Here is a 25,274-nt window from a genome sequence, read left to right as displayed (position 1 = left end):
CTCTAGGTAGGTCTGGACAATTTTTTTTCTAAAAGTATCATTCTAATCAATCTGAAATTTATTAACTCAAGTGCCAGTATTCTACAATAATACACTTGAGTGGAACTGCAGGCATTCCTTGTTTCTGCATTTTACACACAAACTGTTCAGTTTTCTTAAACTAGACTAATAATTAGACTCACAAAGGCAGTATGAAAATAGTAACATCCTATACTTATGCCTAACAGCCCAGTGGTAAGAACATTCAGTGATGATACACATTTCAATCCCTTCTGTGCTTGTTTCAGAACAGAATCTGCCATCTCTCAAGGAACTGAATTAAGTCAATACAATAATGGGAGTGAAATTGTTGTTTTGGTTTGTTTAAAATACATACAGAATCACACAGACTAAATGAGAATAACTACATAATAGTTTACTGTTGCAATCTCAATTTAGAGCTAATATCCTCTTAATTTTACTCTATGCTCCAAAGAATAGTTAAGTATTTTAAGCAAGTCAGGATTTTAACAGGAGACACCTCTTTCCCCAGAATAGTATAATCTCAATATGTCCCTCCTGAGCAGTGGGGACTTCAAATTCAAATTCTTATAAATGAGGAAGAGGACACACGTAAACCCAGATGAGGTCTTAAGCCTGGACAGAAAAAAGCACCTACAACAAATGTAAGCCCTATACTCGCTGAAGATTTTTACCTATGTGTGCACTCTCTCCCTCCCCTACAGAAAATCTCCTGTCATATATCTGTGTCAACTTTTGTCATTGGATTCATTCTGAAATCCGAAGACATCAGTGTGAAATACACATATGACCTGAGACCAAGAGCAGGTACTACAGCAAAAACAATTAAATTGATAGCTCAAAGTTTGCTCAGACAAAATTCCTTATTAAGTCAAAGGCTGAAGAACTCATGTTTTTGACCACATGTTGTTTATCACAGCATGCAATGCTTCCCTTTCTGTTACCATTTACTCTATATGCAAAACTGAGGATTGTCCCTGTGCATGACAGTGCTTAGTCTGCATGGCTTTTTTGGCTCTAAAATACTGAAATAATTTATTTACACTAGAGAGAAAAGGAAAACCAAAAGACACTGTCAGGAAAAAAAACCCATTCAACGTTGCTCTTAAGTGCAAATATATTCAGTGCTATATGAAAGGATTTTGAAAACTTCTTATGAATAACATAGTTACATCTTGTAAGTACACTTAAAAGCATACTCTTGGAAGCACAAGGCCGCTTAATGCAGCAGAAAAATATGTAAGATAAAAGGACTGGACAGTAAAAGCAGACTAACACCTAAAGTAAGATACTAATTCAGATAAACTACTGAATCTAATTTGAGGGAGAGTTCTATAATCTGCATTTTATGTTTCACAGATGCATATTTCATGTCCACTCATTCAGTGAAGCAGGCAACACAGATTATTTTACCAACATACGAAGATATACATCATGGTTACTCTCCTACAACGTGACCTAATGAAGACTAGGGAAGACAGAGGATGGGAGACAACCATTATGGATCACCTGTCCTGGAGTGCTACCTGGGGACAACAGAACCATAAGTGGGGAATTATGCCCTTGTTCACCCAGAAGTACTCAGCTTGAGGTAGAGGGTTACAGGGCAAGATCAGATTATATCAGCTATGTAGACCATTAGATAAGAGCATAAGGTGCCACTCCACACATGCTCCTGGTTACAATAGGCATCAATCGTGGCATTAATATATATATATAGCTGTAAGCACTAAGAGCTTACAATACAATTTTGTGTAGTTTTTCTGTGAAAAGCTAAACTAAAACAATTGCTCAATCCCCTAAGTCACTGGCAGAATCATCTCATTACATTAATAGGCTTTTGGTCTTAATCTCTGAAGAGCCCAACAGATATCCTCTACTCTGTCATTTGTATTTTTCAGAAAACAAAAGCTAGTTAAGTTTTAATAACTGGATTACACAGTACTACAAATTTCACATGACTCAAGTTGCAAATAAAATACATAGAACTCATGCAATTGAAGCAGGAAAAACAAAAGGGCCATGTAATAACCATGGTAGGTTAAATACAGAAGCAAGAAGAAAAAAATTCAAATCTAGCCTGAATTTACAAGGCAACTATATAGAAAAATCACTCATTTTGGTCTGAAGTTATTACTTGAATTGATCCTTCCTCGTGGAAAAGGACCTGAGGGTTTTGGTTGACAGCTGGCTGAACACAAGCTAGCAGTGCGCCCAGGCGGCCAAGGTGGCCACCAGCATCCTGGCTTGTATCAGCAGTAGTGTGGCCAGCAGGACCTGGGCAGTGACTGCCCCCCTGTAGTGGGCAGTGGTGAGGCTGCACCTCAAGTGCTGTGTTCAGTGCTGGTGCTTACTTTCTGTTCCCCAATGGTGCGTAATTTCCATTTTGCTCTCAGCATCGCTATGAACAGCAGTGTCCTCAGTACTACTAACAGTAGGAAAATCTATTACCGTTAGCTTTTTCTTTTTTTTTTTTTTTAAGTTTCTTCTTTATTAAGACAGAAGCACAAACAACAGAAGTTTGAATTCATACAGTTGCCTGCAGTCTGGAGGAAGCCTTCACGATGACCTTTGAAAATTGTTCTACAAATGTAACTTAAGATTTGTGGCATTTGATTTTCTGAGTGTGGGATAGAGGTCCAATACATTTAAGTACTCTTCAGGATTGCCTCTCTCCTAAATATGGAAATCTATTGTGCTGTGTATCAACAACACAAGCCCAGAAGGACACAGTTCAACCTCTAAGGACTGAGAGTCTACTTGAATTAAAGACCAGTACCTGGTGACAACCCTTTACATGTCACCTGGTGACATCCCATTTACTTTACAGAGGCTTAGCTGTAAATCTTCACAGATTCATTTTAAGCTTAACTAAACACTGCAGTTGGATACATTTCAGCAGACTTTGGTCTCTTAGATTCTTACAAAGAAACTATTTGTCAGTATTCTTCACTCCAGCTAAATTGCTTAGAAAAAGAATATGTACAACAAGTGGTACATTCCTTCCCTTGGTTCTTGCCTACACTAGGCCTTTACTTACAGATGAACTTCTACAGACCGAAAGAGGAAACATATATCTATAAAAGTAGCTATATTTCCTCTGAAAATAGCAGCTTCCTGAGTTTCTTGACTTTCATTATATTTTGTGGCTTTAAATGTACTGTTATATTGCTCACATTTGTCAGGCATGGAGGGGAAGATGACTGGAAGAGAAAACACATAGGTATTTTTAATTAAGATATAAAACTAATTTCTCTCCAGCAACTTCCTTCCTACATCCTTCACTGTCTCAGAACACCAACTCCAGAGTAAAGGAAGCATGATTCATCCCCATTGTTCACACTTAGATTTCATACACAGGATCAAACTCAGTTGCATTATCACAGCTTAACAAACTATTATTTACTCAATGAGTGTGGTAACTAATGACATGCACACGATCAAGCCATCTTAGTTATGAAGTTAAACAGACAACTTGAAGCTTAATGAAGGCAGCAGAATGTTAGCACTGAACTTGCAATCAGGATGAGCTATGAAAGCATGCAATCTGTACCACAACTGAGCTGACAAGCACTGACTGTGCTTAACTGTGTTAATTTAAATACATGACCAAGTACTTACTCATCTTTGATAAACTTGATCAAACAAAGATGGTCCTGGCTACCCATTGTGACCAACATTTATCCTATGCAAATATTCAATCTTTTAAATATATCATGGACTCTGGGCATAACGACATCATGGCCAACTTTTCTATCCTTTTACTCTTCAAAAATAAACTATGGTTTACTGCTCACAGACTAGAAGGGCTAACATAAATACTCTATACTTGATAAATGCAATTAATCTTTGGTGCAGCTCCCATTTTATCTCCAGAACAAACAATAAGTTTTCCTATTAATTTTGCAGTGCCACAAACTTGAACAATATTTACAGATAAATGTTATCACACAGCTAGGTGTTTGCTCTGTATCATCACCTAACTTAGGTACACTACTATTAGGTACCCATAAAAGAGAGACAGAGATGCACGGAGAAGACATGTTTTAAGAAGAGGTGATAAGATTCTTGACCTTTTTTGGGCTGAAAAGCTGCTCAAATTAATATACATTTTGTTTTGACATAACACCACTTGAAAGCTATAGAGAAAGCACATAAAGCAGCAAGTATGACTATAGTTGCATGTACTGAGACAGCCTGAGAAATCCAACTCTCATAGCACTATGATAAAAACCAGACATAGCAGAAGACCATTTGGGTATGTGGAATTGCAATACATTTGCAGGATATAAATGAAAACGGATGAAATTAAGAGATGAAATTCAGGTGAGGCAGAAGCTTATGACTGAGATGCAGAAATGACTGAGGAAAAGGGGTGCATAGCATATTGTATGATGAAACATTACATAGCTGAAGATTAATGGAAGGACATGGAAGAACTAATGGTAATATGAGTAAATGCAAAGAAGGTGTAACATAACCAACTTAATTAACAAAGCCCGGCATCAAAGCTTAAATGGTGCAGATAATGTATCTGAAACAAAGATCAAGATATTTCAAGACTTGTACGAGCAGAAATACTCAAGAAATCTAGTCTACTAGCATTTCCAATAACCAAGGAGTTCAGGTACATGGATTTTACCAGCACAACAGAAGAAACAATAAGGAAGACCCTGTTAAAGTTAAATAAAGAGTGAAAGAAAAGAAATGTAAAGGAACAGTAAGAGAATGAGTAAAAAGGAGTTTTCCTTCTGGCAATCAATCGACACTGGACACAATACAAAAACTAGCAATGGCTAAGCACAAGCAGTAAGAGTTGAAAATGAAAGTTGCTAGTATAAATGCAGTTCCTAAAGAACTCACATGGGACTGAGAAAAGGATGAGTGAATTTGATGCTGCAATGGATACAAAGACTCGTACTTAAGGCACTTTACAGCTCTGATGCAATATGAGAAAAAAAGTGTATGCCTAGAAAGCCAATCTAGGACTTGGTAGGGCAACACAACAAAAAGAAAGGTAAGAGGTGATGGCAAGTGTGGAGAAACAACTAGCACTAATTGAAACGAAAAATTACAGTCAAGAGAAATACTATATTGCATTGTAGGGGTTAAGTACATTTAGATGATACAACTGGTGAAGTACAAGGCAAAGAGAACTGCAAAGACAGATTGGAGAAAACCAGTACTATCACAGATCAGGTGAAAGGACTGTCAAAGGTATAACGTTAGATGCTTCAAACCAGAAGGCAAAACATGGAAGTAAAGAAACATGGATGTAAAAGCGCTCTGTGGAAACTGAACTCACATTTACCAAAAAAGGCTGAAGAGTATGTTATTTCCTGACTGAACTGTTAAGGAAAGATATAGCAGAGGAATGACTGATGACAGTCCAATTGACAAGACAACTTAGATGAAGACATAAGAACACAGTATAGATTGAAATAAGAAGTTATACAGCCTCAGTCACTATTAACCAGGACCATACAGAATCTTAACAGACTCATTTTTCCAGTAACATTTATAGATATGGCAATGGAGACCTAAGCAACTTGCTCCCAGCCAAGCAGGAATTTTATGATCCAGCAGAAAAGTGAGTTTAAGTCTCTCAAGGACTACATCATCTTTTTGCTCTAGAAGCAAATACAACAGCATGATACTTTACCGGGATATATGAAAGATTTGGAAGTTGAATAGGGAAATTTTGTTTTGAAGACACAAAGGAAGAGAAGGTTAGAAAGTCTAATTTCGTCTTGATAAAACCCACTAAAATTAAGTTTACTCAGGGCCAGTGTCTGACAGTGATGAGAATTAAGATGAAGGAGGGAATAGAAAGACAGTAGCTTATTGGAACAGAGAGAAAAACACAAACCACAAATGTAAATAAGTTGCTGGGATATGGAAAATGGGGTGAGGAGGAAACACTAAAATTAAGCAGTTTACAGCAGATGGAAGAAGTGAAAGCAAGCAAGCAACAAAAGTCAAGAATGAAACATGGAAAAACAGAAGACCAATCTGCTCATGGAAACGCAGGAACTGAATATTCAAAAGATCCCAATAATGGCAGTGCATCAAACAGTGCTGCAGGTGAGCAGTTAAGTGAAAAAAAGACAGAACATTTTGCCACACTTTAGAACAAAGAAGGCCAGTTGTGGTAAAACTTCAAGCAGAAAGTAGAGGGATGGGAGCAGGGTCAACTTTTCCATTTCCACACTCAAAACTAGTACAGGCAGAGACTCATTGAGCACAGAATAGACAATATACAATGTTCAGCAGATTCCAAATGACAAACAAAAAAATTCATGTGAAAAATTCATGTGAAAATTCATGTGAAAATTCATGTGAAAAATTCATGTGAAAAATTCATGTGAATATGCCTTCATCAGAAGGCATATTAGAACAGTTAGTGTTTCAGCTGTACCTAAAGCATCCTTGAAAGGGTAAGAAGCTTCACTGTTAAGAGTTGCTTTCATGAGTCTCTCCTGAAAGCTTCAGAACAAAATTAGCTTCCTAAATAAAATGGCTGACACTCTCAGAACCTTTCATATACAGAAGCAGACTTCTAAGCCAGGAATCTAAGATAAAATGTAGGCCTGTTGGTATCTTTATTCCCAATCTACAGGACAGCAATATGAAGCTCCATGAAAGAAACTCGGGAGTTCTAACAACTGCACTATTTATTGGCAATTCCTTTTAAACTTTATTTAAAACATATCCTTTTATCTGGTTTCTGACCAAACAGTATAGATCAACAGTGCTGGAAAGCCAGAAGTAAAAATATACTTATGACTTGACCTTGCAAATGAGGTAAGAAAAACACATCAGGAGAGAACAAGAGAGATGTCACCATCTTTAGATATTCTTTTTCAACCTTAAAGTATAAAACCTATCTCAACTGATACTAAATGAAAGATAACAAAAGCTCTGCAATATGTCTGTCCCCTTCCTCTCCCCCATCCTTAACTGATAAAATTTGCCAATGTAAACTACAGTTATCACCCTTGTAATCAAACACATCTCTACTACCAAACACATTGCATGTACTACACCATTGCAAGAAGCTTTAAGTATAAAGCATGTTCAGGTAGGACATCAATTCATTCCTAATGTTAACAAATTAAGGCAGAGAAGAGCACTGGGATCAAGCAAGATCTTCCATGAATGAAATCTTTCCTATAGAAAAAAGAGACATGTGTAAATCGAGCTGTCCTGCAGCTGTGTGTTCGATTAACAATGATGTTCCTCACTGTGGCATTCAAATTATTGCATCTAAAGCCAAAAAATAAAACAGGAACAGAAAACACAAATAATACATAGTTAAATCTGGTGCCAAGAGCAGACATTCCATTTAGGTTTACAGTAACAGTTAAATATTACTGCCTGACATTTACTACAGCTGCGGGTTTTTTTCTCTTTTGCTGAAGTACAAAGAAATAAAAAGCAGACGTTTAAGAAGAAAAAGAAACATAACATATTGGCACAGTGATTATTAGTAGTAATTTTTCCAGAATTATTTCCACTTACATTTCCAGACCGCCCACTGCTATTTGTAATGCTGTTTGTGGAGTTAAGACTGTTGCTCCATTCATTTGCAATTCCTATGCTGTCTGTTGAAAACAGGTGAGCGCCTGGCTTTGATTGACAACCAGTTTGCAGTATGACTACATTCATGGTGTCCTCTGTTGAAGGAATCCCCAACAAATTACACACAGATTTGATACTTAGCTGTGTGAATTTAACAATTACATACCTAGTACCAAACACACCACCTGTCACATGGAAACATCAATCACACAAAAGAAATCTTTTTCTTTAAATATAAGCATAAAGGCAAGATATGAATAACATAATTCACCACTATGTAATTATGGCTAATAACAAACATGATGCTCTTATTTACTCTATCAAAAACTAGTGAGAAGTAGATAAGTATTCATACATTTAAAGTATTCTAGATTTTATTTTATTTTCCAGAATCTCTATCACACCAGGATTTGAAGACAACATTTTCAGAACTGCTGACTGGAAAGGTAACTATGACATCATAATTAAACGGTTCTTCATTTTCTTTTTCCAGTCTAGAACCTTAAATCATAAAAGAATTTGAAGAGAATATGAGACTTGTAATATTAAACTTATAAAAGAAATAATAACCTTTGAGAAAGTTCATTAACTTACACGTACATTGTGACTAATGATTTGTTAATTTTCATACCAGAAAATTCAGCTCAAGGTGACTGAACAATTTCTTCACAGTTCCCCAGAGGTTACATTATTAAACATCTCAGATATTTGGTTCTTTAAATGTGCAATATATTAAAGAGATTTAGACTTCTAATTTTACAGGTCAATGATGAGTTAACAAAAAATGTTTACTCTATTAAGCATTACTACAGTTAACAACATTCTTCACATCATAATCTATGCATACAAGACATTTTTTTCATCTCCAGTCACTACTGCATTTCTGAAGGGATAATGATAAACTACAGTTACAAACAACATTTATGAACATTTCTCTCCACTAGAAACAATGAGTAGCTCTGATAGAGTGTATGAAGGTACAAGTCATAGCAGGAAACAGATTGAGTATGAGATATGCAGACACCTCTCTTCAGTGGAGATATGATAGCTAAGGACTTTATAATGATGCAGGTTTTTCCATCCAGCATTTGACTGATCACAACTCCCCAGCCTTCTTGTGGTATGGTCCAATGCTTTACCAAATACTTCCACTATCATAAAAAAACAGGGATGTGGCTCTCAAAAGAGAAAGGAAAAAATCTACTATTAAGTACCACTGTACACACAAGCCCAGTCCAGCCACTTGCGAAAAAAAAAGGAAAAAGAAACCAGAGATTGCAAAGATGATGTCACTAGATCCCTGCAGTTCCTCCTACAGAATGAGTGCAAAGAACAGTTGGGAAGACATAAATAAATGCACTTTTTATTTACTCTCACTTTCACCACATATTATCTCGTTTAGGTGCTTGTCCAGAGCAAGTTCAGTCAGACAGCTTGTGTCCAGTCAACCCTCACATTGTCACAGGAAAAGCACTATTTGATTCAGGCTCTCTCTTAAACCTTCATTAGCTTTTTTTTGCCCCACACAACCACATACTCATCCAATATTCTACAAATGGCTGTAAGTAGTCATATGACTCTAAAAGGGTAGTATGACTGGATTACAAATGCATCAAAGATAAGTAATCTCTCCCTTCTCTTTCCAAAGTATTTTGGGAGAATAGCATGGTTACTTCTTGCTATTCTGCTTATGGGTATCAAGTCAGATAAATTCAGAATATGTGCTTCTACATCATTCTAATTTCTTCCAAGAGTGAACATCATAGTCTGTGGACAGACTCCCAAAAGGTACAAATTCTACAGTATAAGCATCCCTCAAGTATAACCATTCTCAAAGACCTACAGCTCTTGTACGAGGTCACAATTGACAGAAAAGGAACCATCTCATGGAGCAGCCTATCTCATGGAGATCAGAGTTTCATGCCTTTCATACTCATCATAATAAGACCTACAGCCTGAAACCATTCTCTCCCCCTTCCCTAATATGGAAGGGACAAAAACCATTTTATTCTATGGGCATAGGACCTGGTAAACTAAACTTAACACTGTTGCCAGTAGCAGAAAGGCACTCTTGCTGACAGTAACCGAACACCTAACTTCTGATGAACTGTTCAGATGGCCAGAAACAGGGGTTGCATACTGTTGCAAGTTTATTTATCGAGATTTCCTGCTTCCACAGTCATCACTCCAGATATCCAAGCCAAGGAATTCCAGAGCACGCTCATTCAGTGATTTAAGTCTCTTCTGTTAGACATAAAATTCTGTCTAATGCAACTATGTGGTGAAAATTAAGCTGCTGCTTCTCAATTAGCACTGCTAACGTTAAAAGTCTCAGAAATTCTCTCAGAGCTCTGAAGATTTTTAAAGAGTATAATAATTCATTTTTCAAAGTAGAATGAAGAATGAAGATGGGGTAGAAGGATCAGCAACAGGTTAGAAAGATATCCTTTGGAGAGAATAACACCAGCAAAACACTAAGTTCAAACTTCCAGCTTTCTTAATCTTTAGTCTGAGCAATGCTTAACTTTTCCTTAGAGATGGAGATCTTATTTATTGTCAATGAGAGCTTCCTGCAAGAATGATGCCTCTCATAGGAATCAAGCAAGCATCAAGTGGACTGTTAAAGATACTAAGCAACAAGACACATAGTAGATTGTGATGGTCTCAAAAGAACTTCAGTCTCCTAGACCTCTACTGCGTTTATCCTGTACACCCTTTATGCTGGAGAAGCAAGAAGGGAGGCAGCATTGAGTATGTTCTAAGGAAGAAGAGAGAGAAAATGTAGTCTTCTGCCTCAGGAGTTTTGTAGCATGTCACAACTATACCATGCTGTGAATATACATACATATGCAGTGAATTTGTTTAAATCATACTCTTTCAGCTGTTTCATGAAAGAAAAAGCTTGGAAAAACAAAACAGTAAATCCAGTGTCATAAATTATTTCTGTAACAAATGTGTATTTTCAGACTTTCCTAGATCAAAGAAGTACTTGTCAACAGTGAAGGCATGATCAGCATGAAAGAAAAGGCAGTGAGCTACTTTTGGTGAGAAGAATCAGACAATACTGACTTCATTGCCACAATATTTGGAAAAAATTCTAGGTCTTAGAAAAATGGAGTGCTTGAAATAAATACAGGGGGTCATTTATCCTTCCTCTTCTTTGAATAATAAAATCACAGAAAAATAAAATCTATTATCCCACAAAAGTTAAAAGGCAGGTTGACTAGAAACAAGAACTGTGGGCAGCAAGAATCACTCAAATTCACTGAAAGTTCTTTAGGTAATCCACTGACACAACAAATAGTTGTACAGAACTTCACATTTTTCTAGACAGGTCAGACAGAGAGAGGAGACCACCATTACTTATCATTAGAGAATCATAAGACAAATACTGCTGAATTGCTGAGATTTGGAGCTTTCTAGTATCAGTGTGGTCTCTCATTTCTCTTTCTTGTTCTAGAAGCAGAAGGCAAAAAAAAAGATGGGAGTAGACTATTTTTTTTAGTCCTTTTTAGAGAATAATTATGAGATTTTGCTGATTACATAATTAAGCAAAAACTAAAAAAATTTAAAAAAATATATTTATCACCTATAAGAAATGAGTTACAGAGAAACACTTCAAGTTCTGCCTTGCATCACAACTGAAAAGAAGACATGAATAGCTGTTGCAGGAACAGCAGACTTCAAATTTTGGACTGGAGGAAGAGTGTAGGGGTAACTTAAGTTGATACTATTATTAAGAAGAATCTGATGATGCACACCCAAATTTAATCTGTGTAGATGCATACTGAAGAATTGAGTGCTATCTTGGAAAAAAAAAAGGTCCCTCTTCCCTTTTCCTATGTATAGCAGTTTGACAGCAGTGAAAATGAAACTGGGCTGTGGAGGAAAGAGGACAGCTGACATACTTTTCTCTGTGTTCTTTTTCAGTTTACCTAATGGTGTAGTTCTGCAAATACTTGCAAAGATGTTTAACTTTTACTTGAGAAGCTGACTTTCAATAAGAAAGCTAATATATAAGAAATCAGGTATGTGTATATAAAATGGCCAAACCAAGCTCAAAAGGTTACAGGGAAAAGCTGTATTTGTAAAGAAAAGCACCTCCTCCTGATCCACTGCTGATGCAAATTTGGTGCAAATGCAGGAAGCTCCTTTACTTGAAAGGATGGACTAAATTGCTAAAACAAGTGACATCCAATGCCATTTATGCATTAAAATTAGTGATGTTAAGTCATTTCTGTTACTGATGCTTAGGAATGATGTTTTACATTTATGAACACTGACACAAAGTAACAGTTCTCTTACTTACTTTCAACATGTGCAAAGGCACAGAATGGACCACGTGGGCAGTAACCTGTTTGGCGCATGTCATTGCACTTTGTAGATTTATATATCTAAACAAAACAGAAGTGTGGTTAACACTTAAACAGATTTGTTAAGTAATGACAAAGGAGTTAGAAAATTTAAAAAACCTTTAAATGAAAAACTCTGTATAATTACCAACAATAAGTTCTACACACTCTTCTCAGAAAATTCATTTCTTAGGCTCATTTTTTAAAAATCAAATAGAAGAACAGAATTTTAAGAAAAAACAACCTGAGAACCTTAATCCTCTTCTGTATAATATTATAATATAAACTTGTTACTTATTATATAAGTAGTGTTTAAACTGCTTTGGTTTTCCATATTGTAGAGGCACAAGTCAAACATCAGGAATAGTATTTTCAAGAGCCATTTACAGCATTTTTAAGAATTTTTGCAGGAGAAATTATGTATGTAGTAGAGCAGTTTACAAAGCTGAAGAAAAAAAAGCAATCCCACTATGTTTTTTTCAACACAGTTCCTTTGTTAGGACACCTCTAATATTCAAATAATCTTCAACATTCCTAACCTGACTACATGCATGAGAACTGAAGCGATACATGACTGCTCATGACAGTAATGGTGTTAGTAAGGTCCATGCAGTTTATTGCACTTACCAAAATTTTTATGATCTTTAGGTATCACAAGACTGGGAGAAGGTGCTGACATTAGAATAATATTAATAACCTATGTCAAAGGGCATAGATTCCTTAGAAAACTAATTCTAGTGATCTGTAAGTCTGTGGCAAACAGTAGAGGGACCCTTTTGGTTCCCCAAACCTTGGTAGTGTGGTCTTTTTGGCTTTTCGTGTCAGTTGAGTGAATCACGGCTCAGTAAATAATAATTCATAATTTGAATGCCACTTCCTTGGCACTTTTGCATATGCTGTGTAAAAAAATCTTCACCTCAGAGCAAACATGACAAATGAAATTATGTAGCAAAAAAAATATCAACAACTAGTTCTGTAATCTCTTTTTAGAGCTATCTTAAGCATCTGAGATAAATTTCCCTCTCATAAATGATTTTCAGTTGAAGCTAGTTCATGCATAGCCCAAAGATCATCCAAGAAAAATAATAGTAAAATGCTAAATCACAAAATTATTACTAATGTTTATCATTTCATAAATAATTTGGTTTTCCTTGAACACTGAAAGAGTGACAAAACATCCATGCCATAGACAAGCATTTACCCAAATGACACACAGTTAACAAAAAAACCAAGAGGACTGATCTTTCCATCAATTTCACCGGGAGCATTGCAAAAAACTCAGGAGTGATTTGTGGATACCATATCCAAACTAGGAAATGAAGCTGGGCTCATCTCCTTTCTTTTCTGTTCTGTTTAATAACTAAATACAAAATCCCAGTGTTGTATACACAGTTAATGATGTAGATGAATTAAAAATTAGAAAAGCTGACTGGTTTCAATGAAAGATGAAGGTTTCAATTTGCAGTCCTAGCCAAAAAAGAACCTTCTTGATTCTATGAGTTACCCAGATGGTGTGGAGTGACTTTTGGTAACTGCTAAAGATACAAGAAATGATAATACAGATATTGTCAAAACACTACCGGGGCAGAGGTTTCACCTCAAAGATTGATTCTGGAGATAGCCACGTCATCTACACATACTGATATTACAAGATCAACAGTAAACTCAAAAAAATAAATCAGGGGACTGGAACATCTTTCATATGAGGAAAGCCTGTGGGAACTGGGGCTGTTTAGTCTGGAGACGAGGAGATTGAGGGGTGATCTTATTAACATTTACAAATATCTAAAGCGTGGGTGTCAGGAGGCTGGGACATCCCTTTTTTCTATAGTAGCCAGCAACAGGACAAGGGGTAATGGGATGAAGCTGGGACACAAACAGTTCCACTTAAATATAAGAAAAAACTATTTCACTGTGAGAGTGAGAGAGCCCTGGCACAGGCTGCCCAGAGGGGTTGTGGAGTCTCCTTCCTTGGAGGTCTTCAAGACCCACCTGGACATGTTTCTATGCAATCTGATCTAGGTGACTCTGCTTCTGCAGGGGGGTTGTACTAGACGATCTCTAAAGGTCCCTTCCAACCCTACCATTCTATGATTCTATGATTACAGAAGACTAAGTCCCAAGCTATACACAAGAACATGGTTGTTATCTATTAAGGGTAGAATCAAACTATTCCTGAAGGTGATAAACAAGAGACTTCAAAAAAATAGTCACTGAGCCAAGAGGCAATGACAATATTCTTTACATGAATTTGGTTAAGAACCAGTACACAAAAACATCCATTAAGGGAAGATAATGTTGGATAAAGTGAGCACTAATTCTACTTAAAGGATATGAAAAACTCAAGCTGAACTAATGTTATTGGCATCAAGTAAGTAGACTGAGGAAAGAAGGCAAATGATTACCACTACTAAATAGACTGAATTTAACTATCAACTGAATGAGTGCTTTGGAATCCTCAAGTCAGAGGTACAAACGCTGCATGAAATTTCCATTCTAACCACACAACTGGATAAAGGTCTGAGCTGGAGCAAGGGAGGGAAAGCATCATACATTATAATGTTGAATGACAATTATTTCAGTGCAGGCACATTGTCAGTTTCTGTGAAATTAAATACTAGGCCTAAAATAAGGTGGAGTGCTTACAGTCTCCTCACCAAACTGCCTTGATTATCAGTAAGAATTATGTTAAAAAATACAACAAAGGCAGCACAGCTAACGGAATCAGGCTGATGTGGAAGCAAATTATCTTCAGGTCAGGAACAGAAAGTGAATTAGGTAACTGTTACATCGGAGAGGTTTTTTTTAAATGGCAATTAATACAAAAGTACTTGGGAACTGTGTCTAATAAAGCCATCATCTCAGGAGCAGCACATGCAACTGAGGTTTATTAAGTGTAGCTCACATATGTTTGAGAAGAGCAAAAATAGCTGACTGAAGCCACTGCATGTCCACTAATCATTTTGTCTGTTACCAGTTAGATTAAAGAAAGAAAGAAATAGGATAAATTTAAAAGCACATTTGGTAAAGGCACATCATAGTAGATTCACCATAAAACTTTGATAATTCAAAAGTCCTTTTGTAAAATGAAAATGCAGTCATTCTGCTAAGCATCTCAATAAATAACAGGGATTCATTCGTTAAGCTATTGAAGAACGTTGACTCTTAAAATATTATATAACTGCTTTTAAATTTACTAATGGAGGGATGACAATGGGTGGTACGAAAGAAGGCAGCACTCAAAATGGGTAGCAGATCTCAAGGCTGAGCTTTGAGACTTATTTTAGCACTTTCATTCATAGCTGCTTCATCATAAATAAAAGTATGGTAGCAATACTAGGCAGGAAGAGACCTTTACTACAGAAAAGGGATGGCATATGATGCAGAAGAAATTAGATGATCTGAATTAAATCTGGTCTGTAAAACCTCTTGTAGTTGGGACAGTGATATTCTGAGGCAGTATTTCAAGAGCAGAGAGAGCTGTATAAAGACGTAGCTGGTCAATTTATGATAGCAAATTTATGATACAAAGCTTGCAACAATCCTGGAGTCAATATTCTAAGAATTCCTTTCCCAGTATGGTCTTGAGATGCCTTCATCAATCTTCAGAATTGGAAGAAAAATGAGTCATTGCTTGAAAGGTCTTTGCATATACTTTACTAAATATTGAACTTCCTAATGCAAGAAATTGCATCCTGCTGTGAATTCTCATATCTATTCAAAGGTCCCAAACTGAAAACAGATATCCAAGGGTGTACAGGCACTTCTGCTATAACATGGTCTTTTCAATATCACGGCTGTTTACATTCACTGGCACATTTATTATTATCATAGTCTTACATAAGAATTCCATCTCAGCAGATTGCATGCCACTGCTCTCTTCCCAAACATTTCACTGTTATGCTCAAGCATCCAAAATTACAATTCCTCTGTCTACAGAGGAAGCTAAAGCGATCTTGCTTTTTTGAAGTGTCTTACACTTCAGCCACTGGGAGTTTTCTGCTCTTTCCACCTCCTCCTGACCTATTCAATTTTATCCTTGTTATTTGCAATAAAGCTTTTTAAATTATACTTAAAAATAAATTTGTCCCAAGTTACTGAGTAGCAATATTGAATGTGACTTCATTACCAGCCCAAGAAGTTAGGTAAAAACAGAGAACACGTTTCCTAATGGCCAAATCCAGACAGAATTAATTTTTCATAAGCACCACAATAAAAATGCCTATCAGTGAAAACCACAGAGGCACAAATAACTATTTCCTCTCAAATTTTGTTTTGTTTAGGCAAAAACCTCGGCAGCTGGAATGAAACGACACTATTTTTTTAATGAATAATCTCTTTGGTGATCTAATCCATAATACACTGATCTAATCCATAATACACTTGAAATCACTAAAAATAAGTAGAAACATAGTTCTTACCTCAGGATGAAACTGCTGCTCTGTCCGAGAATGACAATATTGACAGCTGTCCCCACTTTCACACCTTGAAGGTTCACCCCATTCATCTGCGTGTTTTACATTGGGGCAAGGGGTGGACCTAGAAAAAAGTGATGTCCAGAGCATGTTTGTATCTACCTCCTAGCAGAAGCCTCAAACAACTTCCCAGTAAATCTCAGGATGTTAGAACGTGAGATCTATAAAGTTGCAAATTCTGAGAGACTGACTTTTTGGAAATTCTTTGACAGAAACATGAGCTAGTAGGTTTTTATCTACCTTTTGTCTAATGACATTTATTCACAGTCCCAAGACTGTCAAGTGAAACCCATCAATTCTAAACTTTGTATCACTGCGTGAAAAAACACCAAAACCAATAAAGGAACCACAGTGTATGAGAATGATGTAAAAATGATGTCATGATGAAAAGTAAGAGGATATGTACCAGATTTTGGTACTAAAAATATTTCCCAGAAATGGAAAAATTATAGAACAAATCCAGAAAAAAGACAGAAATCATAAGTCTTTTCATAACAGAGGTTTGTCCTAGAGATTCCAGTTTTGCTAAGAATTGTAAAAATTGGTTTTATTCTTCACAAGAAAGAAAGATATTTCCATTCCAGTTTTATAGGTTTTGTCTTCAGAACTGTCTCATCATTCTGAACAGATGGGTTTTTTTCCCCCAGAAAAAAATTAGCAAGGCTATTGGGAAAGATGTGGTTTTATTCCATTGGGAATATCCAATTGCATTATAGAAGAACCCGAACAGATCAGTTCATTAACAGCTGTCTGACTATTCTTAATATGTATTTATGTACCTGTATTTGAATTTTCTGGGATTTCGTCTTCTATCTCGGCTATTGTGATAGTGTGGACATGCATAACCCTGGCGGCAGAGTCTGGGTGGCTTGGTACATTGTTCTGTCTTGTAGCCAGCTAATACAAAATTTGTGTCTGTAAACAGGTCAACAATTAAGAGAAATAAACAACTAATTTTTGCATTCAGAGTGTTTTTAGTGAGCTTAGGTATCACACTGGTTTTGTAAAAAAAAAGGATTCATTGACGCCTCCATTTTCACAAGCTTAGACTGACACTTGTTTTTTTGTTAAAAAAAGTCTAACATATTTACAATCTTCACTGCTTTTATATTCAACAGCAATATTATAAAAAAGTACACAAATAAAGCCCTAGATAAACTATCTGGAAATTCTCATTATATACATTTAACATTTTGAAAATGAACACCTGAAAATACATTTTACATTTTAGTTAAGACAAACACTAAAAACTTATACAATTTGGTATCTGGATTTCTCTAAATTTAGTGTTGACAGTCCTTATTTCATAAAAACTGCTTTCATGTTAAGGTATGTTAAAGCTGTCCAGTAAAACCTTCCTGGACAAATTCTAGAGCCTTTTTTCTACCTTTGCCTCTGTCTCTACACCTTTGGTTCCAGGAAGAAGGAGCTAGCAAATGACAAACAAGGCTTTGTCTAGAAAAAGAAAAATTCAGAAAAACAATGGAGCAAGTAAAGAAATTAGAAGGTACAACTTAGCTAACAGCAAGCATGGGATTGTGAGAACTAAATCATGTCAAACTAATCTATCTTCTTCCTAAGGTGGGAAAATGGATGTAGGCAAAACAGAAGCAGCCAATGCCATGTATCTTGACTTCGGCAAACCTGTTAGTCTGAGATGTTCTCAAAAATGACCTGTGTAATACTACAAGAATCCTGTAGGATTTGTGAAAAACTAGCTGAAGAAACATCCTCAATGAGTCATTATGATGTGCTTTCAAATAGCAAAGATTATTAATTAGAGTATCATGCAGAGACTATTCTTTGTTTATTTGTTTATTCCTTTTCAATAGCTTCATTAAAGACTTAGGAAAATAAGGCTGAAATCACTAGTTGGGTAATTTCTGATCCCCAGAAATGATGTGCAATCTCACCATATTTACAGAGACTGACAGAAGCCCCACAACATTATATGACATCTAGTATTTTTTTACCTAGAGCTGATAAGCTCTACACATTACTAGTACTTAAATGGTTGGAACTCATCCTATAGTAGATTTAAAAAAAATAGAGGAGATAAGTATCAGACAATCATCTCTCCTTGAATTACTTAGAGACAGCATCTTCATGCAACCTCTTCCTGTGTTCCTGCCCTCACATGAACTTTGTGGAAGTAATTGTACTCATCAGTCTTTCTCAGGTAGAATTTGGGCAAGAGATTTAACAATATCTGATTTAAACTAATATCTTTGGCTACATAATAAGCAAGTCTAAACCAAGAACAGGACAATCAGCTTTGAAAGCCTTAAGAAAATAAGGACAACTGAATTTACTTTAAGAGATCTAATACAAAGCTTTCAAGACATTTTTGTATTTTAATATTTTGCTCCAATCTTCTGTTTAATATTCCATTTCATTCCTGTCCATTGAGCTCAGCAAAGAATAATAGTCCATTAACTACAATACTGATAACTCAAAAAATGAAGACTCTAATCATTACTACTACTTAGCACAAGGCAGAACTGCTATTGACTTTTAAGAACATTCATTCAATTGACACAGATTAGCAACACTTGTATCGAGTAAACTGAAAAAGACATTTTCAAAATGCAATCTCAATGTAAATGTGACAGATAATATCACTTGTCCACATATACCTGTATGATTTATATAAACCAATTCTTAACTCAGTTAAAAAAGGCTTTCGAACTTCTGCCAGATGAAGATCTAGGATCAACAAACTGGATCAAACACCAATAAATAGAAAATGGAGATAGTGTAACATTACCCTGCCATCTTGGATCTTCACTAAGGATCTTCTCAATCATTGCCTGGCTTGCTAAAATTCCCGGTTGCAGATCTGGAATGCCTTCACCACATCCTAGTTGTCCATTCTGCAGGGTTTCCTGTGCCTGAAGTTCTCTGGTATGAGGAAAAGAAAATAACACTGCTAAACTGTATAGCTACAGTGACCCTATTTATCACAGGTATAACTCCTGTCCAAGTCTATCAAAATTCTGTCACTTAATCCACCTCTTAAGAAGCCTAAATTGTAAACTGTATTTCAAACCATTACTTGTGCTGCAGCTGGCAAACAATCTAAGGAACAACCAGGTCGTACAAGTCAGAGCAAACATATGAAAGAATGTTAGCAGACAATGGTTTGTATAAACAGACAATGTTTGTACCAGCAATGTCTATCTGTACCTCTGTATGCTGGGGTGCTGACATTGTCAATATGCTATAAATTTCTGATATTCCACTGCCACACATGTCATGACAGAACTAAAATATATATAGAAAGGGCAAAAAGATGATCACAAATACAGAAGAACTTCTTTATAACAGAGAATCAAATACCATGAAGATTCTTTGCCCTGGAAGTTATGACTGAAGGTAGGTACAAAATATAGCTGTTGAATATTACATCACATAAAAGTAGACAAAATACTTTTGTCTCACTGTAAGACTTTGCAAGAAACCTGAGAAGGCATTCAGGAGACCTAGTAACAAAAATCAATGACTATGAGGAAATTGAATCTCTTCTGCAAGAATTTACAACTGCTTTGCAAGTAAACAACCATAAACTGTCTGAAAGACCAGAATGACTACTGCCAAACTAAAACATACAGTATTAGTGGTATGAAACCGCTACCAAAAATTTAAGACAATGTTATTATACCATTTTAGTAAAATTAAGCTGTACAGAGATGCAACAATGGCAAATCAGTACAAAAGGTTTTAAAAATAGATATAAACATAATTATAGGACAAGGGGTAATGGAAAAAAGCTGGAACGCAAAAACTTCAATTTAAACATAAGGAAAAACTATTTCACTGTTCAGGTGAGGGAGCCCTAGCACAGGCTGCCCAGGGAGGGTGTGGAGTCTCATTCTCTGGAGATATTCAAGACCCACCTGGACACGTTACTGTGTGACCTGATCTAGGTGAACCTGCTTTAGCAGGGGGGTTGGACTAGATGATCTCTAAAGGTCCCTTCCAAACCCTCCCATTCTGTGATAACTGTATTAGGCAGATTTTGAAGCAAAGGAGAAAGAAAGTGAGGAATCAAATAGCAGAGGTAGTGTACGAGATTCAATGGCCTCTACCTTCAATTGGCACTGCTTTCTCTAAACACGAATATTCAAGGAGCTTACCTCCTATCCCAAAATACTCCTACTCAGAATCTCTAAGAGTTTTGAAGGTGTGGTGGTTTATAATGTAACTGGATATGATCTAATTAATGTATTATTTCCAGATCTTCCCAGATCCCAAGTATCCTTCAAGAAAGAGAATCTCAAAACAAAAGGAAGACATATCCAAAGCCAAATCTAAAACTTTTCAAACTGTCAAAATATTTCTTTTACAGATTCAGAAAAGGTGCAAGCAATGAAAAGGAAAATAGTTCCTAGAGAACAAGGCTATTAAGGGGAATAAAGTTAATATCAGCATTGGTGATTCTACTGCTATTTCTCTACTCTTTACTTAAAATGAAGAAAATCTAATATCTGTGTCCATCATAGAGGAAAAGGATCACCAAAGAAAAAAATGAGACCCATTTGTTTAGATCTCCTCATGAATGCTGTATGCCTGAAAACTGAAGAAGCAATGGCACATGACTGTTTTTCACAAACACCAAGAGTCTGAGGCAGTCTTCTTGTAGGTTCAAGCTGTGAAACATAGACTCCTACCACAGATGTCTTCAGCTCTTCCTGATGCTCCCTACATAACCAATCACAACAAACAACCTCGTAACACATTCAGACACCTGTAGAGAACAGAGCTTGGTTTCACTCTTGCTATATATTGATTCCTCATTCCAGTACAATACAAAAGATTATAAAGATACTAAGCATTCTGTATGCAGACTGCTGTGGCATCATGCTGTGTATGCTAAATGAGGGAAGTGAAAAAAGAAGAAAAACAAAAACAGACAGATGTCTTGCAGAAGAGGATCAGCAGGTAATTGAAGAAAGTCCTCCAGAATGAAGAGCTGTATGTAACTAAACAGTGTATGACCACACAAGGCAGCAGTGAATTCTGTGGCAAAATATTAATTGAAATAATTATTAAATTATTGAAAAGGCACTCATTTTGTTAAAATTATTGTGAAGGGAGTTATCATCTCCCAATAAATAGCTGGGAATAAGGAATAACGAAGGTAAAAATGTAAGATAGTAGGCATACCAGCTCAGATCAAAGGTTCATCTAGCTTGGAATCCTGTCTCCAACAGTAGTGAATAGCAGATGCCTCGGGAAGAGTGTAAGAATAGGCCAAGCGTATAGTGGTATTTCCACAGAATGCTCTTCCAGCATCCAGCAAGAGACACTTGCGATCCTCCAAGGCTTCCAGGCTCTCTAGGAATTGGTATTCTTTGCTATCAAATATATACAGACCACTTCGTGTTGCAAGAGCTCCCTTCCACCCATTTATGACACCTGCCAACAACATGCTTATCTCCCATGTTGGACACTGGTAAAACTCATACCTACCACTACCTTGATTCACAAAGCACCTTCTTTGAACAATAACTTGATTATCTTATACATGAAAAAAATACAACAGTAAGTAAAACATCAAACATACAAGGTGAGAACTTTAAAGAAGGTTTAAAAATGTCACAAATTTGTGAAAGCAAAAACCACATGCAAACATACAAAGAATAAGTGACAAAAGGCAAAGTATCTGGTCTTTCATCAGTCATAAGAATTACATACATGGCTGTTGAAATTGCAAGTTACAAACCCTTAATATTTCTATTTCCCAATGTGCTTCTGTTGACTTGATGCACAGGAATATTTACAGAAGAATTACAGAAGCAAGTATATTTTTCATGCAAAGCATATTGCATTTTTTAGTATGTGGTGATCACACATATCTGGTATTTCTTGATAATTAGGCTGAAGAATTTGAAACAAGACTACCTTATATCATACACTGGTGGTCTAAGGTCATGTGGACCATGAGCAAAGGCACAGTGAATTCCATTCTTCACACAGTGACCCCGGGCATCTGTTTCATGAATGCACGTTCCAGTCTTGTAATATCTGAGGTGATACTTCCTTTCTGTATCCCCTGTTGTTCGATGCAGGTAAGGGCAACTACATAATAGAAAGAAGAAAGTTAGAGCATTGCTTTGAGGGTTTGGGTTTTTTTTTAATAACTTAATCTTGACTCATGCTATAGATCTTATTAAGTTATAACAAGTAACTTTGTAGGATATTTTGAACAAAAATTGTCCCATCACAGATCAGCTTCAAAATAAAAAATATTAACCTATTCCTTAGTCCGTGCTAAAGTTACTTATAAGAATTTTTAGCAGCCTGTCTCATAAATATATTACTAATAAATCTAGTAAGCATTTGTGTAAGCAATAACATCATCTGAGCTAAGGAATGACATCTTCCATACTGATACAAATATTTTCTAGGCTAAAAGGTAGGAGACAACTCGTTGAGGATCTTTTTGTAATGTTATTGTCATCTGAAATCAAGGAGTATTTGAAGTACAGTAAGTTTTTTCCTCTTTGCTCTTTAAAGACATGGAACTTCTTGAACAATCCTAGGGGAAATCTAATGCCATTCTTCTGTTAAGAGGAAGAGAATAATTTTTATATCAGCAATATATCTTTGTACATAAACTAACCATTTTTTCAGACACAACTACCTGAGCTGCAGTCTGTACTTTAAAATGGCTAGCATCATGTATGGATTATAATTCCAACTACCAATAGTAAATAAATTTTTAAATCCCCCCCAAACCAGTTTCTTTCAATGTAATTAATTCTGGTCTATGCTAGTTTTGAAAAAAATACTCATCTCTAAAAACTACTTTCCCCAGTCCCAAAGTAAAAACACACTGCACCAAAAAGCTTAGTATGTGATACAGAACAACAAACAAAAAGTCACACAGAAATAGTTTACTTTGAATAGAGGAAGAATAGAGAAACACTAAGTATACCTTAAAACTCAAAAGAATTTATGCTGTCTTAAGCTTTATTTACTATATTCTAAAAAGGTAATTTAGAAATCAAACAAATGTCAATTGTTTACAAACATTTACAAGTTTGGTATATTTATATAAAAATCGTACATTTTTCCTGCTGTGCTAAATACCTGCAGCTTGTGCTGACTTCCCAAAATCGACACTGTTTATGATTCCTGAGAATCAAGTGGCTTCCTCATAGGAATTTAAAACAAGCATTCTGCTGAACAAGATAAACGGGCTGCAACTAGAGATTTGTACTTATCTCTTTAAAGCCCAACAGAACTAATTAGTGAGAAGACTAGGTATACAAAATTCAGTGCTACAAATCATTTTGTAAGCGTACGATGGAGCATAGTCTACACTCAGGATTTGACAGTAGTTCTTTCACGTTTCTTGGCTCTACTTGGAAAGACAGACAGGACCCACTGTAGCACCTCAGTTGAACTTTGTGAGAAATTCCATGTGATGTGTGAATAGCACTGATGCAGCCCTCCTGTTCTGCTAGAATTGCTACTAACACGGAAAAATGAGAAAACTCACAAGAGCCAATCAGGTACTTTTGCCAGCACTAGTCCTGTACGGAGCTCTAAACAAGAGGAAATATAATTTGAGGCTGTATCTTTGTTATTGCTAACTGTCCCATTACTACCAGAATCTTTCCAGGTATCAAATATTTCTATTTTCCCAGCAGACTGTTCATTACAGACTCTAAGCTTGCATTCATACACACACGTCTCACAAAGCTGAGAATATTCTGCCATATTCTTATGCATAAAGTTCATGCCTCCATTTTCATCTACTTAAGTTTCCTCAGTCCTATTGGAAACAAGATTTAAACGTCTTATCTTTCATGCAAGACTATGTCTGGGTATTTACATCTCATTGTTCGTCTCTAAGTCCATGGTTCCTCATCAGACAGCAAACATTTTTGCTTAAATTTCTGCAGTTTTTCCCTAGCAATGTCACCTTATCACTGAGGTAAAAAAACCCAAAGAAAAGTTAAAACCTTCAATTATTTTGAAATTACTGATTAAAAAAGATAATTCATTGGAATACTGACACGTCAGACAAGATAGGCACAACTTGTATGCAATGTGAGAGAAGAAGAAATACTCAGGTCACAGTTTTTCCCACAAAAAGACAACATAGGTTCCGAAAACAACCTGGGAAAAAACAAAAACAACTATGCCACTAGAATCTTACTTCTGCTAAATTAAACCTAGGTTTGTTTGCCTTAAGATTCTATATTTGTGCCATCAATAGCTAAAGAAATCTGAATGTTATTGAAAACAGCTTTCCTCCTGCTGCCTAGAGTCCAGTAACATGGTCAGTCCTCCTCCAGAAATTAACAGAATGCTTTAATGAGGCTACTCAGTGTGACGGGGATAGTTTCTTATCTGAATTTTGTCTAAGACTTGTGAAGAACTAGTTCTAAAGGTGACTTGGAAAGACTAAAAAGCATGCACGCTTCAAAGACCAAAAATAATGGCATCAATTTTACCCATGTTTTACAAAAAAAGAGTGTTCTTCATCCATACAAAAATACATATGCTATTAACCACAGTCATCTTGATCAGCTGTAGCTCATCATAGGATCACCAGTGAAAAAGGTAAAAATCCCTAACAAAAGTAGCTTTTAGATAGTAGATAGTATTTATTCACACGTAGTATCAAACTAAGCCAATGCACTGAAATATGCACAAAACATACATTCTACTCAACAGAAGACTGGAGAGGAGAGTTGTAAACATGTTCATGTGACTTGCAACTGGGGAGCCAAAAACCACATATAACATGATAACTATTGTTTAGTCTTGTGTGCTTGATAAGTAGAACATCTCTGTTTAGATAACACAGGACTGTGATGGACTCAGGGGC

At 36.1% G+C, this 25,274-nt stretch overlaps 1 protein-coding gene across 10 annotated transcripts in view; it reads right to left on the bottom strand.

Moving 5' to 3' along the window:
* Positions 1–25,274, bottom strand: part of UNKL (unk like zinc finger) — a 57,499-nt gene that overhangs the window by 22,321 nt on the left and 9,904 nt on the right. For 4 of the 10 annotated variants that reach the window (XR_009818411.1, XM_061992228.1, XM_061992229.1 and 1 more), the window contains 6 exons: positions 22,334–22,510; positions 19,197–19,330; positions 17,209–17,344; positions 16,376–16,493; positions 11,912–11,996; positions 7,543–7,697 (listed from right to left, as the gene is read on the bottom strand). Coding sequence is in view for 9 of the 10 variants with exons in the window: in XM_061992228.1 (XP_061848212.1) it covers positions 7,543–7,697; positions 11,912–11,996; positions 16,376–16,493; positions 17,209–17,344; positions 19,197–19,330; positions 22,334–22,510 (805 nt within the window). In the remaining variant the exon portion in view is untranslated. Of the gene's footprint in view, positions 1–7,542; positions 7,698–11,911; positions 11,997–16,375; positions 16,494–17,208; positions 17,345–19,196; positions 19,331–21,595; positions 21,767–22,333; positions 22,511–25,274 lie in introns of those variants that run through there. The other 6 variants (XM_061992235.1, XM_061992237.1, XM_061992233.1 and 3 more) reach the window with 5 other exon arrangements.

Source organism: Colius striatus, chromosome 3 (genome assembly GCF_028858725.1).
Source record: "Colius striatus isolate bColStr4 chromosome 3, bColStr4.1.hap1, whole genome shotgun sequence".
Lineage (NCBI taxonomy): Eukaryota > Metazoa > Chordata > Aves > Coliiformes > Coliidae > Colius > Colius striatus.
The sequence above is the reverse complement of the archived record's forward strand: the minus strand, read 5'-3'. Positions and strand labels throughout refer to the sequence as shown.